The following is a 20659-nucleotide window of genomic DNA, read 5'->3' as shown; positions in this document are numbered from 1 at the left end:
CTGCTGAATTTTAAAGCAGAAAATGTAGCATTTCAGAGGTAAAGAATGTCATCTAAATTTTGAATCCAAACTTCAGCTGAATTCAAGAATGAGGATGAATGTATACTACTCATTTTTCTGGATACATCATTGGGCAAATTAAAAAAGGTGGCGGTTGAACAATTTGTATTTTTCTGGAACACTCAGTAATTTGGGTAGAGCATCTCAGGAACCAGCACCTTAAATCTTTATCAAAAGAGGGCTGGAAAAGAGGAACATCCCTTCCAAAAGAAGTGACTTCACAATTCTGAGGGGGTTTTGACATGTAGTATGACTTAGCTGAAAGTGGAATTTTGATTTACTCTAGAAAACCTGAAAAGCTGTGCATGCACAGCTACTCCCAACAGATAATTATACTATACCAGAAAATGGCTTAGATGAGAGCATGACAAAATTGTTATTATTTTTTAAGGAGGAATCCATAGCCACAGTATCTTCAGGAAATAAAATACAGCCAAGGCAAGTGTGAGGACAGAATGAAGCACTGTCTCAAAACTGAAAATCACCTCAAACACTGTGGAAGAGAAGGATCTCTGCAGATAAATTGTATTTAAGTAAACGCAAAACTGCCTGAGTAAGAGAGAATAACTTGATAAAGAATCATTTTATTAGTCCTTTGCACACCTAGGTTAACATTTTAAGCAGATACAAATTCTGAGGAGGTTATGGAGAACGTGGACTGAGATTTGTGGAGCTACAGACACAGGAGCAGTACAAGAGGCAACAGATCCTATTTGCAGCAGGATACATTTCCCCTAAATATTAATAATTACTGTGGTTAAACACTCAAATAGGGCTCCAGGCAGGCTGTAAAATCCAAATTTGACAGGAGGATGCTCAGAGCATCCTCAGCCCTGCTCTGAACAAGGATCTCCAGAATTCCTGGGCAGCGCCATGAGCCTGGAAGCCCCTGTCACAGTAACTACCCCAAAAGCAGGCAACAGGTGTTTATCTCCACTTGTTCCATGTGATTACAGGAGCACAAACTAACCCTCAGCTACTCAAAGAATTATTTACAATGGCTGAAGTAACATTAATGGGTTAAAAACCCCACTGCTTTAAAAAAAAAAATCCCTCTCTAACATTAGTCTGCCAGTCTTGTATGAACAATAAGCCTTTTCTTTTAAATTCTTTTCTGCAGCAAAAAAATTAAAGCTTAGTATTTTTATCTTGGAAACCTATACTGCCAAGGAAGAAAACCTTGAAAGGGCTTGTGAGACACCTGAAAGGTGACTTTTTTTTTAAACTGACATTTACATCACACTGAACTCCTTAAAAGCTTTCCTCCAGTTTTCTCTTAGTTACCTTGCTCTCCTTTTTCTCAGTTTTCTATTTACTGTAGAAATATCTTCTTTTTCTAGATCCTAACTTTTCAAGCATCCTCATTCCCTTAAATTATTTCCTGAGACATTAACAGTAGAGGTAGAGCAAGCAATCTCACAGTCTGCCAGTGGAAATAAAACACCACCTTGCTGATCAGTGATCACAGAAAAAGGGTGAACAGTGTTAAGAGTTTCACTGTCTGCTAAATGCCCTGCGAATATTTCCTAAATTGCCAACTTTGATCATGAATCCCACCCTGCCAAGCTCCAGCAGTGAGCTGAATTTTATCCCTAGTGCCATGCACCAGCCCCACCAAAATCACACCCTGAGCTCACAGCTGAGTCTGCAGAATGATTTTATCTGGTCCTAAGGGAGGATTTCAGGGCAGGAGTTTAAAGTTGGCTGTAAATTCAACCCCCTCCCAAGCCCAAACACAAATACCTGTGTTAATGCCTCCCCTTGAACCAGAGTTAAGCTCCTGTACAGAGGCCAGGCACAAATACCTGCAGGATGAGAAAAGATTCCAAAATATCCCAGCTCTAAGTTCACAAGAGGAGAAGGGTGGCTATGAGGGAGGCAGAAGCCATGGGAACAGCTCTGCCAAGGATTCCCCATTCCTGCATCTCTCTCTCCACTGACAAGAGCACCTCAAAGACCAAAATCACTGAAAATCCAATGAAATTCATTAAAAATAATATAAAATCAAAGTTCTAAACAGCTATGAAAATTTTATTTTACTGTGAGTGCAGCAAATTTATACTTCCTGAATACATTAAAAGAGAAATACAGGACAGTATGGAATTCTTCTAGTGGGATGCAGGCTTTGGACTTTTTTTTTTTCCCATTAGCAGTTCCCTGGACTATCAACATTTATAGAAGATAAATCCAGTCAGAATGCAGGGTTCATGTGATCTCTTCCCTCACTCCACAACAGCATCCCACTTCTCTCTCCAGCCAGTGTTAAGTCATTATCTCAGATGAATCCCCCTCCCTTTCCAGACCTGAGTATTGATTTCCCTTAGATGCATGGGAAAAAGAGCAGGAAATGCTCTTCCTTCAAAAAAGCAGGAAATGAAAAATTTCTTACAAAGACTTTTCCTGAATAATCACGCAAAGCATCCAGATCTTGCAAAACTAATTTCATTCAGAAACAGGCAATTAAGACAAGATTTCATGGCAATGCTGAAGGATAAACATAAAAAAAAAAGTTGGTGGTACTCACTCAGGAAGGCAGCTGACAAAATCCATCAGAGAAAGAATGAGGAGAGGTGATACTGGTGATATTTTATCTGATTCACTCGCAGCTTTTTGCAATGGGTGATTTGCTACCATCCTATAGAAACAGTGACATCCATCCAAAAGGCCCCTGGGATAATGCAGCCTTTCCATAAGCCTCTATATTGTTCTCCTGGCTGTGTACCAGACACAAGAAATTTCTCTACAGTGGCAAAACAACGAGCCCCTGCTGATGCTGGGCTCAGGTTTGCTTTATGGAGCAGAGCGACAGGACTCGGCTGTGACATCAAACTTCCACAAATCCCAATTTAAATACTCTGCCTCCAGCTCACCCGTGACCAAAGCACACAATTCTTGCCTGCAACAGGGAGAGCTTTTAAATCTCTTCCATTTTTACTGAGTTCCTGTAAATTCACCCAGGTGTTGGGGGTTTGGCAGCACTGATGGGCTTCCAGCACGTTACCTAATGCTGCTCCCAACGCTGGGTTTCAAAAATCTGAAAATTCGTTTTAACAACCACCCCCAAGGCTGCTAAACTTAGAGAGGCAGAACACCACCACCAAGCACTGAATTTCTTCTGCCAAGTTTTCCCCTCTTCTTCTCCTCCTTTCTCCTGTGAAGAGGAGCAGACTGGTGGCACTCTGCAGGTCCCTATCCCCAGTTCCACTGTGATGGAGCCAAACCCCAGCGCTGACACACAGGGTGACAAAGCTAGTGGCAAAGCTGACAAATTAGGATTTTAAACTCTATTTAACTTATCTCTGCACAAAAGTCAGTGAAAATCTGTACAGGCTTCTTCACTCTTAATGGAGTCCCTAAATTCATGTCATCCTACAGCACCCGTGATTCCTCCACCAACTTTTAGGATTTCAAATCCATTTTATTTATATGCACACAGGACAAAGCCATGCTTAAAATTTTTATTATCAAGTATTATTTTATCCAAAAATACCCCACCAAACCCAAAAACTATTCAAACACAAGATGCCCTCACCTCAAACTTTATCCACCAAAAAAAGGAAAACTCTCCTGTTCCTCAGCACCTGGTAAGGAACAGGCACAGCAATATTTCCTTTTTTCAGATATGGAAATGGTTCCAGCAACAGTTTGAATACCTGATCATTCTTGAAAAAGTCCAACCAGATTTTTAAGTGCTGCATTATTTAGGACCCCTCCAAGCAAACCAAATGACTGAACTGAAAGCACCAATGATGGCAGAAAGCTTTGTCTGGAAGACAATTATTGCCAAATTAGGATGATCTGAGATGAGCAGGACACTGCCTCTTTCAGTCCCACACCCACAGCTGAGAGACAACAGAACATCTGCCTCAGCTTCTCCTGAAAAAGGCTGAAATGGATGGTGGAAACACAGTGGTGCTTGTGAGTAAACACAGAAAAAAACCAAACCAAACCAACAAAAAACTCTCCCCAGCAGAGAGGGGAGTCAGTGATGGGCAGGGAGTGCCCTGGGACATCTCCTGGCACCTCCTGGCTCCACACAGGGCAGGAATAACGAGATGTGGTCACTCCAGTAATCAAGAAAAGTGGCATATTTGGCCACTTGGACCAAGAGGCAGCTCATGGGCTAGAGGCACATTGCTATTATTTCCTGTGAGTGTTCCAAGGGCTGCATTTATCCTCTGGGAAGTGCTATAAATAAATGGGATGTTTTCCAGAGGGAAGGGCGTTAGTGGTCACTTTTACCCAAACATTGCCAAAGAAGTATCTTTAGGTCCAGCATCCAAGCCCTTCCTTCAGCTGACAGGTTTTATTTCTGGAATTAAAAAGCCTAGAATTAAAATGTTAATTCTAGAATTACTTCTAGGTTTAATTCTAGAATTAAATCTAAAACTTTCTAGAATAAAAAAAAATTCTAGCCAATACTTAATGGTCCCTATCACTAGAACACAAATCGTGTTCATATTAATTTCTCTTGTCCATTTCTTGTTATTTTTTGCTATAATTTACCATGCAACACAACTGATTACAAAGAAATTAATTCATGCAGACTTTGCAAAGAAAACAACCATTTAAGGTGTTTTAGTTGCTTAGTAAACTTGGAATTTGGTGGGTTTTTAAACATGTTTTTGGATACTGGGCCCAAACAGTTATTTTATCACCTAAGGGAAATATTCTGTATCTATTTTGTTCCAGCACAAGACCATCAAACCTCAATCAATGTTTGACTGCTTTGAATGAATAAATAAAAAGCAAAAGCAAAAGTTTTCAAAGATATCTGCCCACTGGACTTGGTAGTGATTTCCACAACTGCAACATTTTAGCAGCTATTTGAAAATACAGGATGCAGCTTCCCAGACAACCACAGTTGCTGTACACTTATGGTCCTAATTAAAGCAAGAAAAGGAGTTTATTCCTGCACAACACTTCCTAGCAGCAGCAGCTGCCAATCACCTGGTAACTCTTTAACGTGTTTCCACTCAGGATTTTTACACCTTTGAAACTTGTTATTATTATCCAAAAGAGAAACCTTTACTGACCTTATTAGCAGAAGAGAAGATAAAGCCATTTATTACTTGAAGGCTTTTAGACAAGGACCACCTACAGTGGGACTTCAGACATCATCTTCATAAGAAAAATTGCAGGTTTTTTTTCTTAAAGAGCAGCATGTATTGGGCTGACAATTACTGGAAAACAGTTTAAAAACAGCATCACAAAGTTTTGTTTTCCCATCTGACTCCACCTGGTATTTTAAGTAGCCAGTGGAAACATTTTACTTCAGCCTTTCACCATCAGCAATAGAAAAAAAAAATCAAGTTTTTTTTTTGTTGTTGTTTATTACTATGTGCATTGTTTGCTGAAAAAATAATGATTTTTTAACCTATGAACTTCTAAAACTATTTCAAGTGAATTCCAACACCCTCTATGCACAGCACAAGGATACACAAAGCCTAAACTAAACAGATATTAACCTTAACAGGAACTCAGGATTATCTCAGCACATTCTACAATGAGTCAGCCCAGAATTATTTTACTCTTATCTGTCTTTTATAGTGCCCATTGAAGGCATTTCCAAAATAAAACCAGAGTTACTTCTATGTTTTAGTATAAACAACACTCAGAGAAATGCACACCCTTGTAAAGCAGCATCCCCTTTCTCAAGGGGCTGCAGAGTGGTTTGCTCAGGCTCAGTGCCACGTCACCTTGCTAAAAATTGTCCTGCTGTGTCCTCCTGGTCACCACCACAAGGTCACCTTCCACATTTCCAGGAGCAGTTTCACACTCACAGCTTATAACCCTGCTAATATTACTGGGAATTCTTTCTGTGCTTTATTCTGGTTGGCTTGATTTTATTCTTGGGTGGGGTTTGGGTTGGTTTTTTTTGTTTTCTTGGATTTGGGAGAACAGGTAATTATTTTTTATGTTGTAAAGTCACAATCGATATTTTTAGATTTACAATTTAAGAAGATTGCAAGTGTTATTTCAGGAGTTTGGTGAAACAAATAATTTTGGGTGATGAGGGAAAGAACCAGAACCATCTGGGACATCAGAAATTCACCACTGTGGAAACTGTATTTGAACAGAACCACAGCTGCACATGGTCAACAAAAAGTTCTGTACTTCAGGGCTTAATCCAGCATATCACACAAAATGAAATGGCAGAGTTTCATTCTATTTAGGACTTTTCCAGAAAGGACACTTAGGAAAATTATAAATGAAAACCTCCTTCTGATCTCTTGTTTTTAGTTACTGAATGCTACTCTGCATCCTGTGGAAATGGCACCTGGCTGAGGGATCCAGGGACACCTGGTCCTCAGGAATCTGCTGAGGCTGTTCCCTGCATCTGGGCCAGGTTTGCTCTGAAAGCTCATTTTTCTCCTTTGAATAATATTACAGTTTTGTATCATGAGCTAGTAACAGTATTTAGCTCTTATGTTTAGGATAAACAACTGATTGATTTAAAGGTACTGAAAAGAATCCATCACTGCTACAAGTGACATTTTTAAAAACATTCTGCTCTCAGAGCTCCCCTGCCTGCCAGAATGATGCTAAACAGGTAATTTATAATGATGTGCAGCAGCAGCACAAGTAAATACAGGCATGAAACCTGAACAGATTCCTATTTCAAAACTGTCAAGTTTGATTTCTAGTTTTGTTCAAATTTTTGTCTTTTCTTCATCATGACATGTTTACCAAAGGGAGAGTGGAGGCAACTATAGGGTAACATGTTGAGCACCAACAAATATGAAAGCTTTACAGGAAAAAAAAACCCTCAAACTATCATAAGAGTAACACTGAATGCTCTTTGTAGCAATACTAGTTAGCATGTAATTAGTGTGTACAATTAGTCATTAGCAACCTTCCCAGCAGAGACAGGAAGAATTTGCTGGAGTGTTTCAGATTTCTTAGAGGGCAGGGATAAAAAAAAAAAAAAAAGGCATTTGAATTTCAGGGCCAAGTTTGCATTAAGCTGTCAGTTTTATCATGGTAATCTGGAGCCAGAAACATTCATGTATTCAATCCACTCTAAAATTCAGAAGGACACTTCCTGGTTTTTCTTAGGTTTCACTTTCAATCTCCATTAAACTTCACCATAGATCCTTCTTTGACATATCTAATCTCAACACAAGAGGGAATCTTCCAGAAAGACAGGAGCTGCTGCAATGTGAGGAAAAAGGAAGCCCATAACTATGCACTCATGATAAACCCGATTAAAGAAATCCAGTTAAAATCTCATTCCTTTGTGGATAAGCACAGACCTCTACACAGATGCAAATTGTTTTCCAGTTATGCTGTAAACCCCCTCCTTCTGGGACTTTCCAATTTATGTCAATGTGTAATTAGCAAATGAATTGCTCTGCAGATTGCATTCAGTATTCTTTTCCTTTTCTTTTCTTAATTCCCCAACTAACATAACCTTCCCCCCTTTCTCCACTTGCAAAACTTTCCAAATCACTTTCAACTTGTGGATTCTCAACAAAATCAGCTTCACATCATAAAAAGTAATGAGAACTGGCAGCTGGCCAACAAATGACTTGGCAAAGGTAATCATCTTCCAGCACCCAGCACAGGAAAAGTGTCAGTGAGTTCAGGATAAATACAAGCACAAACACTTGATGTGCTCAGTTGTAATGAAATTTTACCCTTCCTTCCTCTAGTGCTCCATTTCCATCCCTGGAAATGTTCAAGGCCAGGCTGGATGGAGCTTGGAGCAACCTGATCTAGTGGAAGGTGTCCCTGCCCATGGCAGGGGTTGGAACTGGATGATGTTTCATGTCCTTTGCAATCCAAACCATTCTATGACTGATGACACACAATTCATATGCTGAAACACAATCAGTACCTTTCTAATACTGGTTTTCAGTACCTTTAAAAGGTTGCATCAGTTATAACAAATGCAAATTGCTGCCAGTTAATCCTGTTTAGGAACTCCCAGATAAACAGTTTTGGAAACCATTTCTTCACAGGTTATGCAGGTCACCTGTATGAGGCATGAGCTAACATTTCCTTCAACCCAAATGGGACCTTCTGCCTTTCACTCTGAAGCCATGCTGTACCCTGGGAAGAGCCCTGGAGCACCTACTCTATTATTCTGGTTATTCTTCATGCATCTCCTCCCTTTAAATACAGCACAACATCCACTGGAGGTGACAAAAGACCTTTATTTTCCTAAATTTCAACACAGAGAACATCTCTCCTTATAAGACAGCTCCTACATCACCAACTTCCCAGGAGACAATCTGTCCCTACAGGATTGTCCAGGGCTCCTCCTCAGCCCCAAACATCAACTTCTCACAGAACCACAAAGCTTGGAAAAGATCTCTGAGGTAGAGTCCAACCTTTACCACAACACTGACACAGCAGAATTATCCCTGGACAATTCTGCCACCAAACACCTCAGCCCCTGGAGCTTCAACAGCATCAGAGCACAGAGGCAGCTGCTGCAGCCCAGATCTTCTGATGAGAAGATAAAAAGGCAAGAAAGCAAAACAAGGCAAGGGAGAGAATTTTCAAAAACCCCAAAAGGTCAAAGATTAATTCCAAAAATCCCTGTGAAATACATACTTGAAGTGTTTTCCCTGAAATGCTTCGCTTTACACTGCATTCATCAAATTGTTAATGTGTATTTTTAACCAATTTTTGTTGAAAGAAGTCCCATAAGCCCATTTGTAAAAATTTTTAAGGGTTCTGTGAAGGCGTAATGAGACACTTTACAATTGTACCCTTCTCTCCAGGTGGTAAATGTTAGACCTTTCTTTGTGCTTGGCTGAAGCAAGTATATAAATGATTAAATATTTTCTAGGAATGTGTCACTATTGACCTCTCCTCTGCAGAATGCCTCTATCTGACTATCACTAAGAAAAACTGCCAAACCTCACACTGCAAACCAACTTCAAACTCTACACCCACCATTCTGAGCTTCACTGAGGTGGACCTGCTGCAGAAACACCAGGAGGCCACCAAAAAAAGCTCTGAGAGCTGGAGAACCTCTGGCATGGAGACAAACCCAGGGTTGAGGGTGTCAGCAACTGTTTGTCTCCATGCCAGAGGTTCTCTGGAAGAAAACCTCTGGCATGGAGAGGAGAGGAGAGGAGAGGAGAGGAGAGGAGAGGAGAGGAGAGGAGAGGAGAGGAGAGGAGAGGAGAGGAGAGGAGAGGAGAGGAGAGGAGAGGAGAGGAGAGGAGAGGAGAGGAGAGGAGAGGAGAGGAGAGGAGAGGAGAGGAGAGGAGAGGAGAGGAGAGGAGAGGAGAGGAGAGGAGAGGAGAGGAGAGGAGAGGAGAGGAGAGGAGAGGAGAGGAGAGGAGAGGAGAGGAGAGGAGAGGAGAGGAGAGGAGAGGAGAGGAGAGGAGAGGAGAGGAGAGGAGAGGAGAGGAGAGGAGAGGAGAGGAGAGGAGAGGAGAGGAGAGGAGAGGAGAGGAGAGGAGAGGAGAGGAGAGGAGAGGAGAGGAGAGGAGAGGAGAGGAGAGGAGAGGAGAGGAGAGGAGAGGAGAGGAGAGGAGAGGAGAGGAGAGGAGAGGAGAGGAGAGGAGAGGAGAGGAGAGGAGAGGAGAGGAGAGGAGAGGAGAGGAGAGGAGAGGAGAGGAGAGGAGAGGAGAGGAGAGGAGAGGAGAGGAGAGGAGAGGAGAGGAGAGGAGAGGAGAGGAGAGGAGAGGAGAGGAGAGGAGAGGAGAGGAGAGGAGAGGAGAGGAGAGGAGAAGAGAAGAGAAGAGAAGAGAAGAGAAGAGAAGAGAAGAGAAGAGAAGAGAAGAGAAGAGAAGAGAAGAGAAGAGAAGAGAAGAGAAGAGAAGAGAAGAGAAGAGAAGAGAAGAGAAGAGAAGAGAAGAGAAGAGAAGAGAAGAGAAGAGAAGAGAAGAGAAGAGAAGAGAAGAGAAGAGAAGAGAAGAGAAGAGAAGAGAAGAGAAGAGAAGAGAAGAGAAGAGAAGAGAAGAGAAGAGAAGAGAAGAGAAGAGAAGAGAAGAGAAGAGAAGAGAAGAGAAGAGAAGAGAAGAGAAGAGAAGAGAAGAGAAGAGAAGAGAAGAGAAGAGAAGAGAAGAGAAGAGAAGAGAAGAGAAGAGAAGAGAAGAGAAGAGAAGAGAAGAGAAGAGAAGAGAAGAGAAGAGAAGAGAAGAGAAGAGAAGAGAAGAGAAGAGAAGAGAAGAGAAGAGAAGAGAAGAGAAGAGAAGAGAAGAGAAGAGAAGAGAAGAGAAGAGAAGAGAAGAGAAGAGAAGAGAAGAGAAGAGAAGAGAAGAGAAGAGAAGAGAAGAGAAGAGAAGAGAAGAGAAGAGAAGAGAAGAGAAGAGAAGAGAAGAGAAGAGAAGAGAAGAGAAGAGAAGAGAAGAGAAGAGAAGAGAAGAGAAGAGAAGAGAAGAGAAGAGAAGAGAAGAGAAGAGAAGAGAAGAGAAGAGAAGAGAAGAGAAGAGAAGAGAAGAGAAGAGAAGAGAAGAGAAGAGAAGAGAAGAGAAGAGAAGAGAAGAGAAGAGAAGAGAAGAGAAGAGAAGAGAAGAGAAGAGAAGAGAAGAGAAGAGAAGAGAAGAGAACCTCTGGCATGGAGAAGAGAAGAGAGAACCTCTGGCATGGAGAAGAGAAGGCTCTGGAAGATCTCAGGAGTGCCTGAAGTGCTCCAAGAGAGCTGGACAGGGACTGGGGACAAGGGACTGGAATGACAGGATAAAGGAGAATGACTTAGAACTGCCAGAGGGCAGGGTCAGGTGGAATATTAGGAAGATATTTTTTCCCTGGGAGGGTGGGGATGCCCTGGCACAGGGTGCCCAGAGCAGCTGTGGCTGCCCCTGCATCCCTGGGAGTGCCCAAGGCCAGGCTGGATGGGCCTGGAGCACCCTGGGACAGTGGAAGGTGTCCCTGCCCATGGCAGGGGGTGGCACTGGATGGGTTTTTAAGGTTCCTTCCAACCCAAAGCCTTCTGTGATCCTGTGAAAGCCTTCCTGGAATCAGATCCCTGGTAAGCACATGGACATGCACTCATGGGCAACGAATGCAAGTATGTAAATATTCAGGCATGAAAATACAAGACAGCTTTTGTGGACAGAAATAAAGCAGCACTGTCTGCCAATTGTTAAATGCATGCTCAGAATGACTTTGTCTAAGATTTGTATCTTTTAAAAAAACTTTTTACTAACATTACTTCAAAAAGAAACCACCACACCTGAATTTTTCTACACATGTCCACTGTAACAGCACCTTTGTGGCACAATTTCTTCATGGTGATTATGAGGATGGAAACTGATTTATCTAGCCCAAAGTGTTCCCAAAGGCAGGAATTCATCCTCAAGAGCTGGAAGCACATCCCTCCCTCTGGCTCCCAGAGACCAGGGGAGGAGTCCCACACACCAAGGGAACAGCCAAGCTTTGCAAATCATCAAATAAACAAGAAAGTTTCAAATTCTACTGCTGATTACAGCAGGCCAGGACACAGCAAGATTCTTTTTACTGCCAATTCCGCTGGGAATCCTGGAGGACAAGTCAGGAAGCAGAGAGCTGCGGGGGTGGGGAGAGCAGGGCAGCGAATAAAAATCAATACTTCCCTTGCTACCAGGAAAATAAGGTTTGCAACAGTGGAAGCAAACAACTGGCCAGTCACTCAGCAGAGAGGACTTGGCTTTAAACAAGATCATCAATATGCAAACTGTGACTGCAGGATGAGGTTCAGGAAATATTTGCCTCCTACAAACCTGTTTTGATAGTTTAGAAACATTTTAGAAGTTATATACACATTTGATTTTGATCAGGCATCCATTATTTGGGGCTGCTCCTCTGTACAAAATAGGTCCTCCAGAGTCTTATTTTCCCATCTGTCAGGCTTTAAATATATTAATAAACATTCAGAAGAGACTACCAGCTTCTTGAAAACATAAATAAAGAAAAAAAAAATCTCATTTCAACCCCCCCAACACCCTTAGAATCCAAGTCTATCATGTATTTATTCAGCTTTAGCTCGCCATAAATTTTCTAGATAATAGAATTCTCATTTCTAGTGCAGCCAATCACTTCTAATAATTGGGTTCTTCTTTTTACAAATCATACTTTATTATCTTGTACAAAGAAAACAATAAGTGGCACTTTGCAAGTGATCATTTTGATAACAGGCTGAATAAAGCCTACAAGCTTTAGAACAGGACTTTCTCTGCTCATTTGGTTAAAGTTGATATTTTTACTGCTTGTATTTGTGTTACACAGTAGCAGCTGGCACTGAAAGGACTGAACTGTATAAAACTCTTAAGATTTTTTTTTTCTTGTCTTACAGCAAACATTGCAAAAATACAAAAAAAAAAAGACAAAATTATACCACAGCAGAGCACGTGGAACATATTTTCACTCAGATCTATTTAGATGCTACTTAAGCTTTCCATATCCATCCCATCCACGTCCATTTCATGCCTCAACCTCTCCAAGTAAAAATAAAGCAAGCTCCCCTCAAACTCCAGCAAAGCAGAATTTAGAGAAGATTAACATTTCCAGCATGAAACTCTTGGAAATTTGTCTGTGATGACATAAAAGCACAAAAGGCTCTTCCTCTGTGCCTGCCTGCCGCTCTGGGAGTTCAGCAAACAATCACTTGAACCCAGTGAGATGTTTGAGCTGAGCACTGAAAATAGAGTTTAGATCAGGAACCCACTAGAACCAACTCATGGAGACCTAGGAGATGTTGCTGAATGTTTCTGGGAGATTCTTCCAGCCAGGTTTCCACTGCTGAGAAGCATGGGATGGTTTACAATCCTCACCAGCAATCCAGATGTGATCTTTATAAACATCTAAACAGGCTTGGCCCGTTGGAGTTGTATCAGCCCTTCTCTTGTTTCAGCTTGGAAGATTCCATCCCTTTCTGGAAATAATTCTGAGCTGGGATAAGGGGGCACACTAAACCACCCAAATGTGTGGGCAGAGACCCTCAGACTTCATCAGTGGTCTGAAAAGAAGGCAAAAAAGTTTGTGAAAACATCTCCAGAGACTCATTCACACTGTGATTAAAAAAAAAACTCTAATGGTTCAGGTTCCATTGCGAACCTTTTTCATCCAATTTATTGCAGAAGACAATTCACATCTGTAGGGACACCAAAACATTCTGTTACTCTAAATAACTGAAAATAGACACTGATGAAGTCTGGTCAGGAGTGCTCAGGGCAGGCTGGGAGGCCATGCCAAACCCCAGAACTATTCCCTGTGCCCCCAGCAGCCTCTGCCTGGGCTGCACAGGCAGGATTTCATTCCCTGCTCCATCCCCAAACAGGCTGGAGCACTCGGGCACCTCTCTGCTCCTTCCTGGTCCTACCTGCATCCACATTCCTCTGCCCTCCCAGCAAGATATATCCCCCAGGCAGGGAGGAGAAAGAAGGATGAGCCACATTTTCCCTCACTGATTCACACAGTGGGCAAAACCTAAGCAAGAATTGAGATAATTAGAACTGTCTTTGCTTTTCCTCCTCTTTTTTTTTTTTTTTTTTTAAGAAAACGTTAGCTCTTGTTGACAGAAAAATTTCAAATTTTTTCTGTCCAGTTCTGTTGGCTGGGCATGAGAAATGGACAAATTAACCCCCTAAGTTATCATTTCCATAGCCAGGATTGCCTGAAACTGGATTTTTAATTGAAAATATAATACTCAGCCCCAACCACGGTGGTCATTGCCAACAACTCAAAATTCAAAAGATACCAAAAGTGCACTTTCTTACAGAGGGAACAGCTAAGATTTGACATATACATAAAAATGGTGAGATAGATCTATTTTGCAACCATTTTCATGTCAGAATGGTGACTTTTACAGGACAGTCAAGCTCATAAATTAAGCATTCCACAAAGGGAGAACAAGCTTCCCACAGTCAAACCTATCTACGAGGGCAACGGGAAAGTCCTTCACAACAATGCCCAAGTCAGGGAGTTTCATTTCTCTTGGCCTTTTGCCTTCTCAGCATTTCAGTTTTTATCCCTTTAAAGAAACACAAATGGAGCCCTTATCCAGAGGCTTATTTGGAATGTTCAGCTTAAACTCTGAGAGCTGAAGCGTGGCATCGATCACACTGCATTTTACTGATTATGTCAGAAAATGCTATTTGCATTTCTGAATACTGAATTAACAAAATGTAGGTCAACTTTGTTGGGTTTCTTCTTTTTTTTTTTTTTTTTAAAGCATGTTAAACTTCTGAACACTTTAGTGAAATCACCACATTGAAACCAGTAGGAATTTCAGGTGACAACAGGCACTGTGAAGAAATGATCACACTGCAGGGGTTACAAACTGGCTGAATACTTGATATTCAGACTAATTACCATTCCCATCTGCCAGTGCACTTCTGCCTGTTAACTGGGACCCTAAATCAAATCTTGGGTTACTACAGCCTCCCTGGAACATAAAACCTACTGTATGGCTACTCTGGTTTCATATAACAACTATGTCATTAGTTAATGATTTAAAATTTTGCCCTCTGCAAGCAATTCACATTCCAGTGGATTGCTGGAGTGGTTTCCAAATCTTTTTTTTTTTCTTCTCCCCTTTAAATGCTACTTTAGTGTTAAAATTCTGAAGTCAATATTATAAAAATCTGTTGAGACAATGTCTCAAGATCATTAACATATGTTCAAGTGTTTGAATACTCTGAATCCTGGTGATGTAATGGCAAAAAAGTACATTCAAAATATTTTCAGCTATATTCAAAATGTTTTTTTTTATTGAAGACACAATTAAAGACATTTATTTTGGCTTTTAACTTGAGATCTTCAGAACTCTTTATTTAAAATTATAATGAGTATTGCTCTCATTGCTGTTTTTTTCCAACTCTATTTGAAAGAAAAGAAGGTAAAAAAGTTTGTGAAAACATCTCCAGAGACTCATTCACACTGTGATTAAAAAAAACTCTAATGGTTCAGGTTCCATTGCGAACCTTTTTCATCCAATTTATTGCAGAAGACAATTCACATCTGTAGGGACACCAAAACATTCTGTTACTCTAAATAACTGAAAATAGACACTCAGCTGACAGGAAAATTTTAGAGAAGTCAGGAAAGATGTAGCTGAAGACAGAAAACAAACCACCACAGCCTGAAGGAGGTACCTGAAGGACTGGACTGTTTTTTTTTTACTACTATTGAACTTGGCACTTGGAAACAGCCAAGAATTTGCATCATTTATGAGGATCAAATTAATGCAGGCAGGTAAAAAAAAGGAAATTCATTTCTCTGGACTGAATGCCTGTTGCCCATCCATGACCACACTCTCTCAATGTGACACTCAGAGCAGCTCTGTCAGCACTGCTCAGTTTTCTGTACATTTAATCATACAGATTTTACATTAGAGGTCTATGAGTAATATGAACTAACACAAATTTAAAAATAAAATAACCAGTTGATTTTATCTGGGATGATTTATAGAGATCCAGACTTTCAGTTTTTCTTCATACTTTTTATTTATATTTTTCTCATTTTATATTTTTCTTCTATTTTCTTCTCTGCTCACATTTACCCCGATTAAAAAAAACTCCTTTCACATACTTAGGTCTCCATTTTAGCTTCAAGTTTGTTAATGTTCCCAATTTCCAGAAGTGCCAAATGACCACAACATAAAATATTCTGCAAAGAACTACTATTTCTGTTACTTAAAAAACTAACAGAGAATTGAATTCTCTCTGAATTTAGAGTCAAAAGAATTTCCAGGCACCTATGAATCACTTCCAGTTGAGAAAAATCTAAGTTTCTATTTCCCAGAACTAATTTAACAACACAAATAGAGACCAAAATCCTCCAGCAGCACCAACACCACAGGCATTTGAGAACATTACAATAATAATAATAACAAAATATGATTGTAGCAAACCTTCCATGCTCAGCTTTCATCTTGACAGACAACTAAATCCAGTGCACCACCATGTGGCAACATATTAGGGAATGGTTCACATACCAAGACCTGGTTTTTTCCACCTTCAAAATTTTTTGTTATTTCTTAAAAAATAAATGTTAACGAATCCTTCTTAGCGTTTAAAAGATCCCCCTAACAAGTTGCCACAGCTTCACTCATCTCCAAGGCTATTTTTAATACACCTGGACTAGCAAGAAAAAGCTTGAGCATTTGTAAAACACAATATTTAAGTAAAAACACAACTGCCCCAGGACCAGAGAACCAGCTCTGTTTCTTGCCAGCCTCGCTCCCTCACACAGGAAAAATCTGGCAAAAGCTTAAACTGCACATCGAATTCCTTTTAAAACATAAATACATTTTAATAAATAAATTAAGCTAAATGCTGGCCTCACATCTGATTAAAAGCTTAAAAAAAATCTTGGGAAAAAAATCAAAACCTTGAAGGTATCCACATGCATTATTTAGCAGCTGCTCAGTTACTCTGGAACTGCCTCTCTCCAGCCGAACAACAAGAAAATAAATGATTTTTCTTCCACGACAAACACCAACACAAGGTCTCAACAACCCTAAGGAAACCCTGATTCCCAAAGCCAACACATGCCACTTAGTACCCTGGAATTTCCTTCTGCAGCCAAATGCTAAACTCAGAGGAAAAAAAAAAAACAGCTTTTCATTAAACTGAACAGCTTTGCCTCACACAGCACAGTGCTGCTGTATTTCACCTTATCACAAAATTCCAGAATTCAGCCTCAGCTGATTGTGGATTTCATGAAACAGAGAGTTAATTCATTATGCCTTAACACACTTGTGAGCCATTTTGTACCCATCCCCTGAACCAGCAGCAGAGACTCAAGCACAGCTGAGTTATCTGGGCTCTCTATCTGCGCTCCGGGCTCTTTCTCTCGAAGCTCACCGGACCTAAAGGCTCTGAAATCTGACAGAAATTTGGGTGAGGATGTGCAGCCACGCCAGGGAGGCAGGCAGAGCCACGGGTTCCCACAAGCTGCCTACCTCCAGCACCGGGAAAACCTGTAGTGGAAGAGGCTGGAGCAGGCAGTGCTCTCCTTCCAGAGCCCAGGACAGACAGACCCGCGGTTCTCCTGCTGCAAAAGTTGCTCTGGAGTGATGTGAAAGTCTTACCACAGAGCTCATCGTCAATCCAACCACGTTTAAAAAAAAAACACACACCCCAAAAGCCGAAAAAAATGGTAATTCACCTCCTGCTTGAAGATGACGCTGGAGTTTCCTCATCTCCAACTCCAGGTCCCCTCCTTCCCCTCTCCCCCAGCCCAGCCCTGCTAACACCAAGCCTGAAAAGCTCTTTCTCTGCGAAGAAGACCATCACGATTTTCTGCCAAAGACAAACCAATAGCAAGAACACAATGCACATTATGCAAGTTACTGCAGAGTTATGCAAGTTAGATGCATATTTTCACTCGCTCTGCCGAGGACTCTGAAGCCACTTGTTTGATGTGGATGCCTACTCTTATTCCCAGCTGTCAAATCTTCCTCTGCTTGTCTCAACTGGCTTTTTTTTGCACTAAAATTTCAAGCAGTTGCTACAGATATCAACGAAACCCTTCCATAACATACAATCATCTAGGCCATTAAAACCACAAGCTCTGAGCTCAGTATCACACATGTCTACCCTAAACCAGGTCCTAGGAGATGGGGCAGGCAGAGCACAGCACCTCAGTTACTGTAGATACCCCACACTCCACACTGCCAAAACAGAGGAAAGCATCAAAAATCTCTTGAGCCAAACCAGGCCTCGTGGTGGAACTACCATCTCACAAGCAAAAGGAATTAGAGAGTTACATAAACACTCCTATGCCAAAAATAAAGAATTTTTTGTTCAAACACCCCCCAAACCTGGTGGTTTGGGCTTTTTTTTTGTTTTTTTTTCTCTACCTCCATACTTGTGCAGTCAGCACTAGTGAAGCAAGAAGACACAGATTTCATGTATGGCCTTACAGTCAAAAGTAACTGGGAGCAACTTCTCCAACAATACAGGAGCCCTCACTAGCTCCAAGATGAGCCACACAAAAATGCAAGCTTTTTGGGCACTAAATTCACCAATTTCAGGGGGAGAGCTATCAATCTACCATTTCAGACGACTGCTCAGAGATCTGACCGTACCTACTAAGGAACATGGAGGCATAACTCTTTACTTCTGATTTCTGCCCTTTCTCCCCTGTTTACCAGCACTGCCTGTCACAAAGCATAAAAGTGACATCCAAGTAACTTCCCAAAGCCGTGAACAAGCCCCCAAAACCTGAACCCTCCTGCTCACTCACCAGGCACAAGAACACAACCACTTACAGCCCCAAGAGTGCTCCAAGCTTCTGAAAGCAAACAAGGTTAAAGGCACTCGTCAACATCCAGACTTTTGAGGGAAGCAGCTCCTTCAGCCAGGCTGGATTCATCTCATTTGGGAGTAAAACCCGGTCCAAGTGTGATGCCTTACGCAAGCAACAACTATTTATCTAAGGAGTCAAACAGAGCCTGCTTTAACAAGTAGCCTGTGTCTCTTCCTGAGAGGCACAAGTAACCTCCAACAAACCCAAAAGCTGCACAGATTCTGAAATGGGGAGGCAGGGAGGAATATATGAAAGAAATCTGGTTTAAAAAAAAAAAAAAAGAAGAAGGGGGAAAAATAATTTAAAATCGTTCCAGCAGATATTTCAAAACCTTCCAACACACCCAGCACAGGTATCCCTTCCCTGAAGCAGGGCACTAACTGCACAGTGACCACCTTATAAAGTTACCTCCCCAAACATCAAGGAACAAGAGTATTTTTTTTTTTTATGACTGATGAAATTCGGTATTTAAACACTTTTAACAACTTCTCAGCTGTATCCAACAAGCAGTTTCAGACACCCTTCACGCAAATACCTTCATCCCACGAAAAAAAAATAAAATAAAAACAACAACCAGCCCAAACCCAACAAGCCCTCCTCTATTTCCAGCAGCCTGAAGAGGATTATACGGCCACTGAAGAATGCGAGTTGTTACTACGTGCATTTTTAAACAGAGGGGGGGAAGAAAAAAAATCACGGAGAAAGATAGAAAGCAGCTCACCTTTATCCTGAGTGCAGGACAGGATCTCCTCCTCTTTGGGGTTAGTCACCTGGGTGATAATGGACGGGTTGTCCATGGAAACAGAGTGAGATTCCACCTGGCTATTTCCCTCTCAGAGGCAGGCTTGTGTGCGGAGGGGGGTTATACGGGGGGGAGCGGGTTTGTTTGTTTGTTAAAAAAAAAAAAATAAAAAACTATCGGGAAAAAAAAAAAACCAAAACAACCAAAACCTCAACAAGCAACTCCTCCAGGAGCGAAACCGAGGGGAAGGGGGTGGGAAGGACGCCAAACGCGATGCCACAGCGGCCTCTTGCCGGCGCCAATTCTGCACGGCGAAGGGGGGGGGAAAGGAGCGCAAACCTCCCCCCCCCTTTAAAAAAAAGCGAATTAATCCAATTCACCCTTGCGGGAAGCCCGCCGAGCGCTGCCCCCCGAGCCCCCGCCGCCTCCCGAGGCGGGGGAAGAGCCCCCGTCCCTCCGCTCCGCGCCTCCCCCCGCGGCCTCACGCCGCCCCCCGCATCCACCTGAGCCGCCCCTACATTCCCCCCCCCGCCGCCCGCCCCCGCGCTTATCTCATCCCCGCGCCCCCCTTCCTCCCGCGGGCAGCGCTCGGCGGAGCGACGCCGGGCCGCCCCCTCCACCTCCTCCTCCTCCTCCTCCTCCCCCCGTTCCCGGGTCGCGGGCGAGGAGGGAAGCGCGGTGCGAGGGGAGGAAGGGAGGGGAAAGGGGCCGAGCCGCTCCCCGCGCTGCGCCACAACCCGCCCGCCGCCGCTGCCGCCGCCGCCGCTGCCGCCGCCGCCGCGCCCCGAGCCCGTGAGCGCGCCCGGCCCGCCCCGCGCCGGGTCCGGAGCGAGGGGCGGGAGCGGCAGCGCCCGGCGGTGCGCGGTAAACAACGGGGCGGGGCCGGGCCGGGCTGGGCCGGGCTGGGCCGGGCGGAGCGGAGCGGGGCGGGCAGCGCGCACAACACCGCGGGGGTGGGGCCGGGGCCGGGCTTACAGCGGGGGTGGGGCCGGGCAGCCGTGAGGGCGCGGGGCGGGCCCGGCCCGGCCGCCATTTCCCGCCTCGGGCTGCGCGGGAAAAAATAAATCACGGCGGCGGAATTGTTTGGGTGGGAAAAGGGCTGTGGGATCGGCGTTGCTCTGTCAGCCACTGTGTGCTACGTGCGGGCTTTCCTCAAACATATCCCGGGACCGTGATTCCACCACCAATAGGACTGGCGCGTCCTATTTCTAATGTCTAATCAATCAACTTTTCTGCGAAGGAATTGTTGCTAATGTCCAAGCTAAACCTTCCTGGTACAAGGCGAGGCTGTTCCCCCTCATCCTGTCCCTGTTCCCTGGGAGCAGTGCCTGATCCCCCCGGCTGTCCCCTCCTGTCAGGAGCTGTGCAGAGCCACAAGGTCCCCTCTGATCCCCCTTTCCTCCAGGCCGAGCCCCTTTCCAGCTCCCTCAGCTGCTCCTGGTGCTCCAGACCCTTCCCAGCTCCGTTGGCCATCTGGACCTAATATTAACAGATTCATGAACAGATATAAGCCTTCTATTAGAAGACGTGTGGAGTGAAGTCTTTTTACCAGTGAATGTGTCTTTTTCAGAAGCAAGTGTGCAGCTCAAATCACAGAATCACTCCATTTGGGAGTGAGCACAGTGGGTCACCTGGTCCCGTGTCCCTGCTCCGGCAGAG

At 43.1% G+C, this 20659-nt stretch overlaps 1 protein-coding gene across 3 annotated transcripts in view; it reads right to left on the bottom strand.

The window, feature by feature from the left end:
- Window positions 1-19407, bottom strand: part of CTDSPL (CTD small phosphatase like) — an 86670-nt gene extending 67263 nt beyond the window's left edge. For all 3 annotated transcript variants that reach the window (XM_036378970.2, XM_036378971.2, XM_036378972.2), the window contains exon 1: window positions 18980-19407. In XM_036378970.2, coding sequence (XP_036234863.1) covers window positions 18980-19055 — 76 coding nt within the window. In that variant the 5' untranslated portion in view covers window positions 19056-19407. The remainder of the gene's footprint in view (window positions 1-18979) is intronic.
- Between the last annotated feature and the right edge of the window lie 1252 nt (window positions 19408-20659).

The sequence above is a fragment of the Molothrus ater genome, chromosome 1, assembly GCF_012460135.2.
Source record: "Molothrus ater isolate BHLD 08-10-18 breed brown headed cowbird chromosome 1, BPBGC_Mater_1.1, whole genome shotgun sequence".
NCBI lineage: Eukaryota > Metazoa > Chordata > Aves > Passeriformes > Icteridae > Molothrus > Molothrus ater.
Note: the sequence above shows the minus strand (reverse complement) of the source record. Positions and strands in the feature narration are given on the sequence as shown.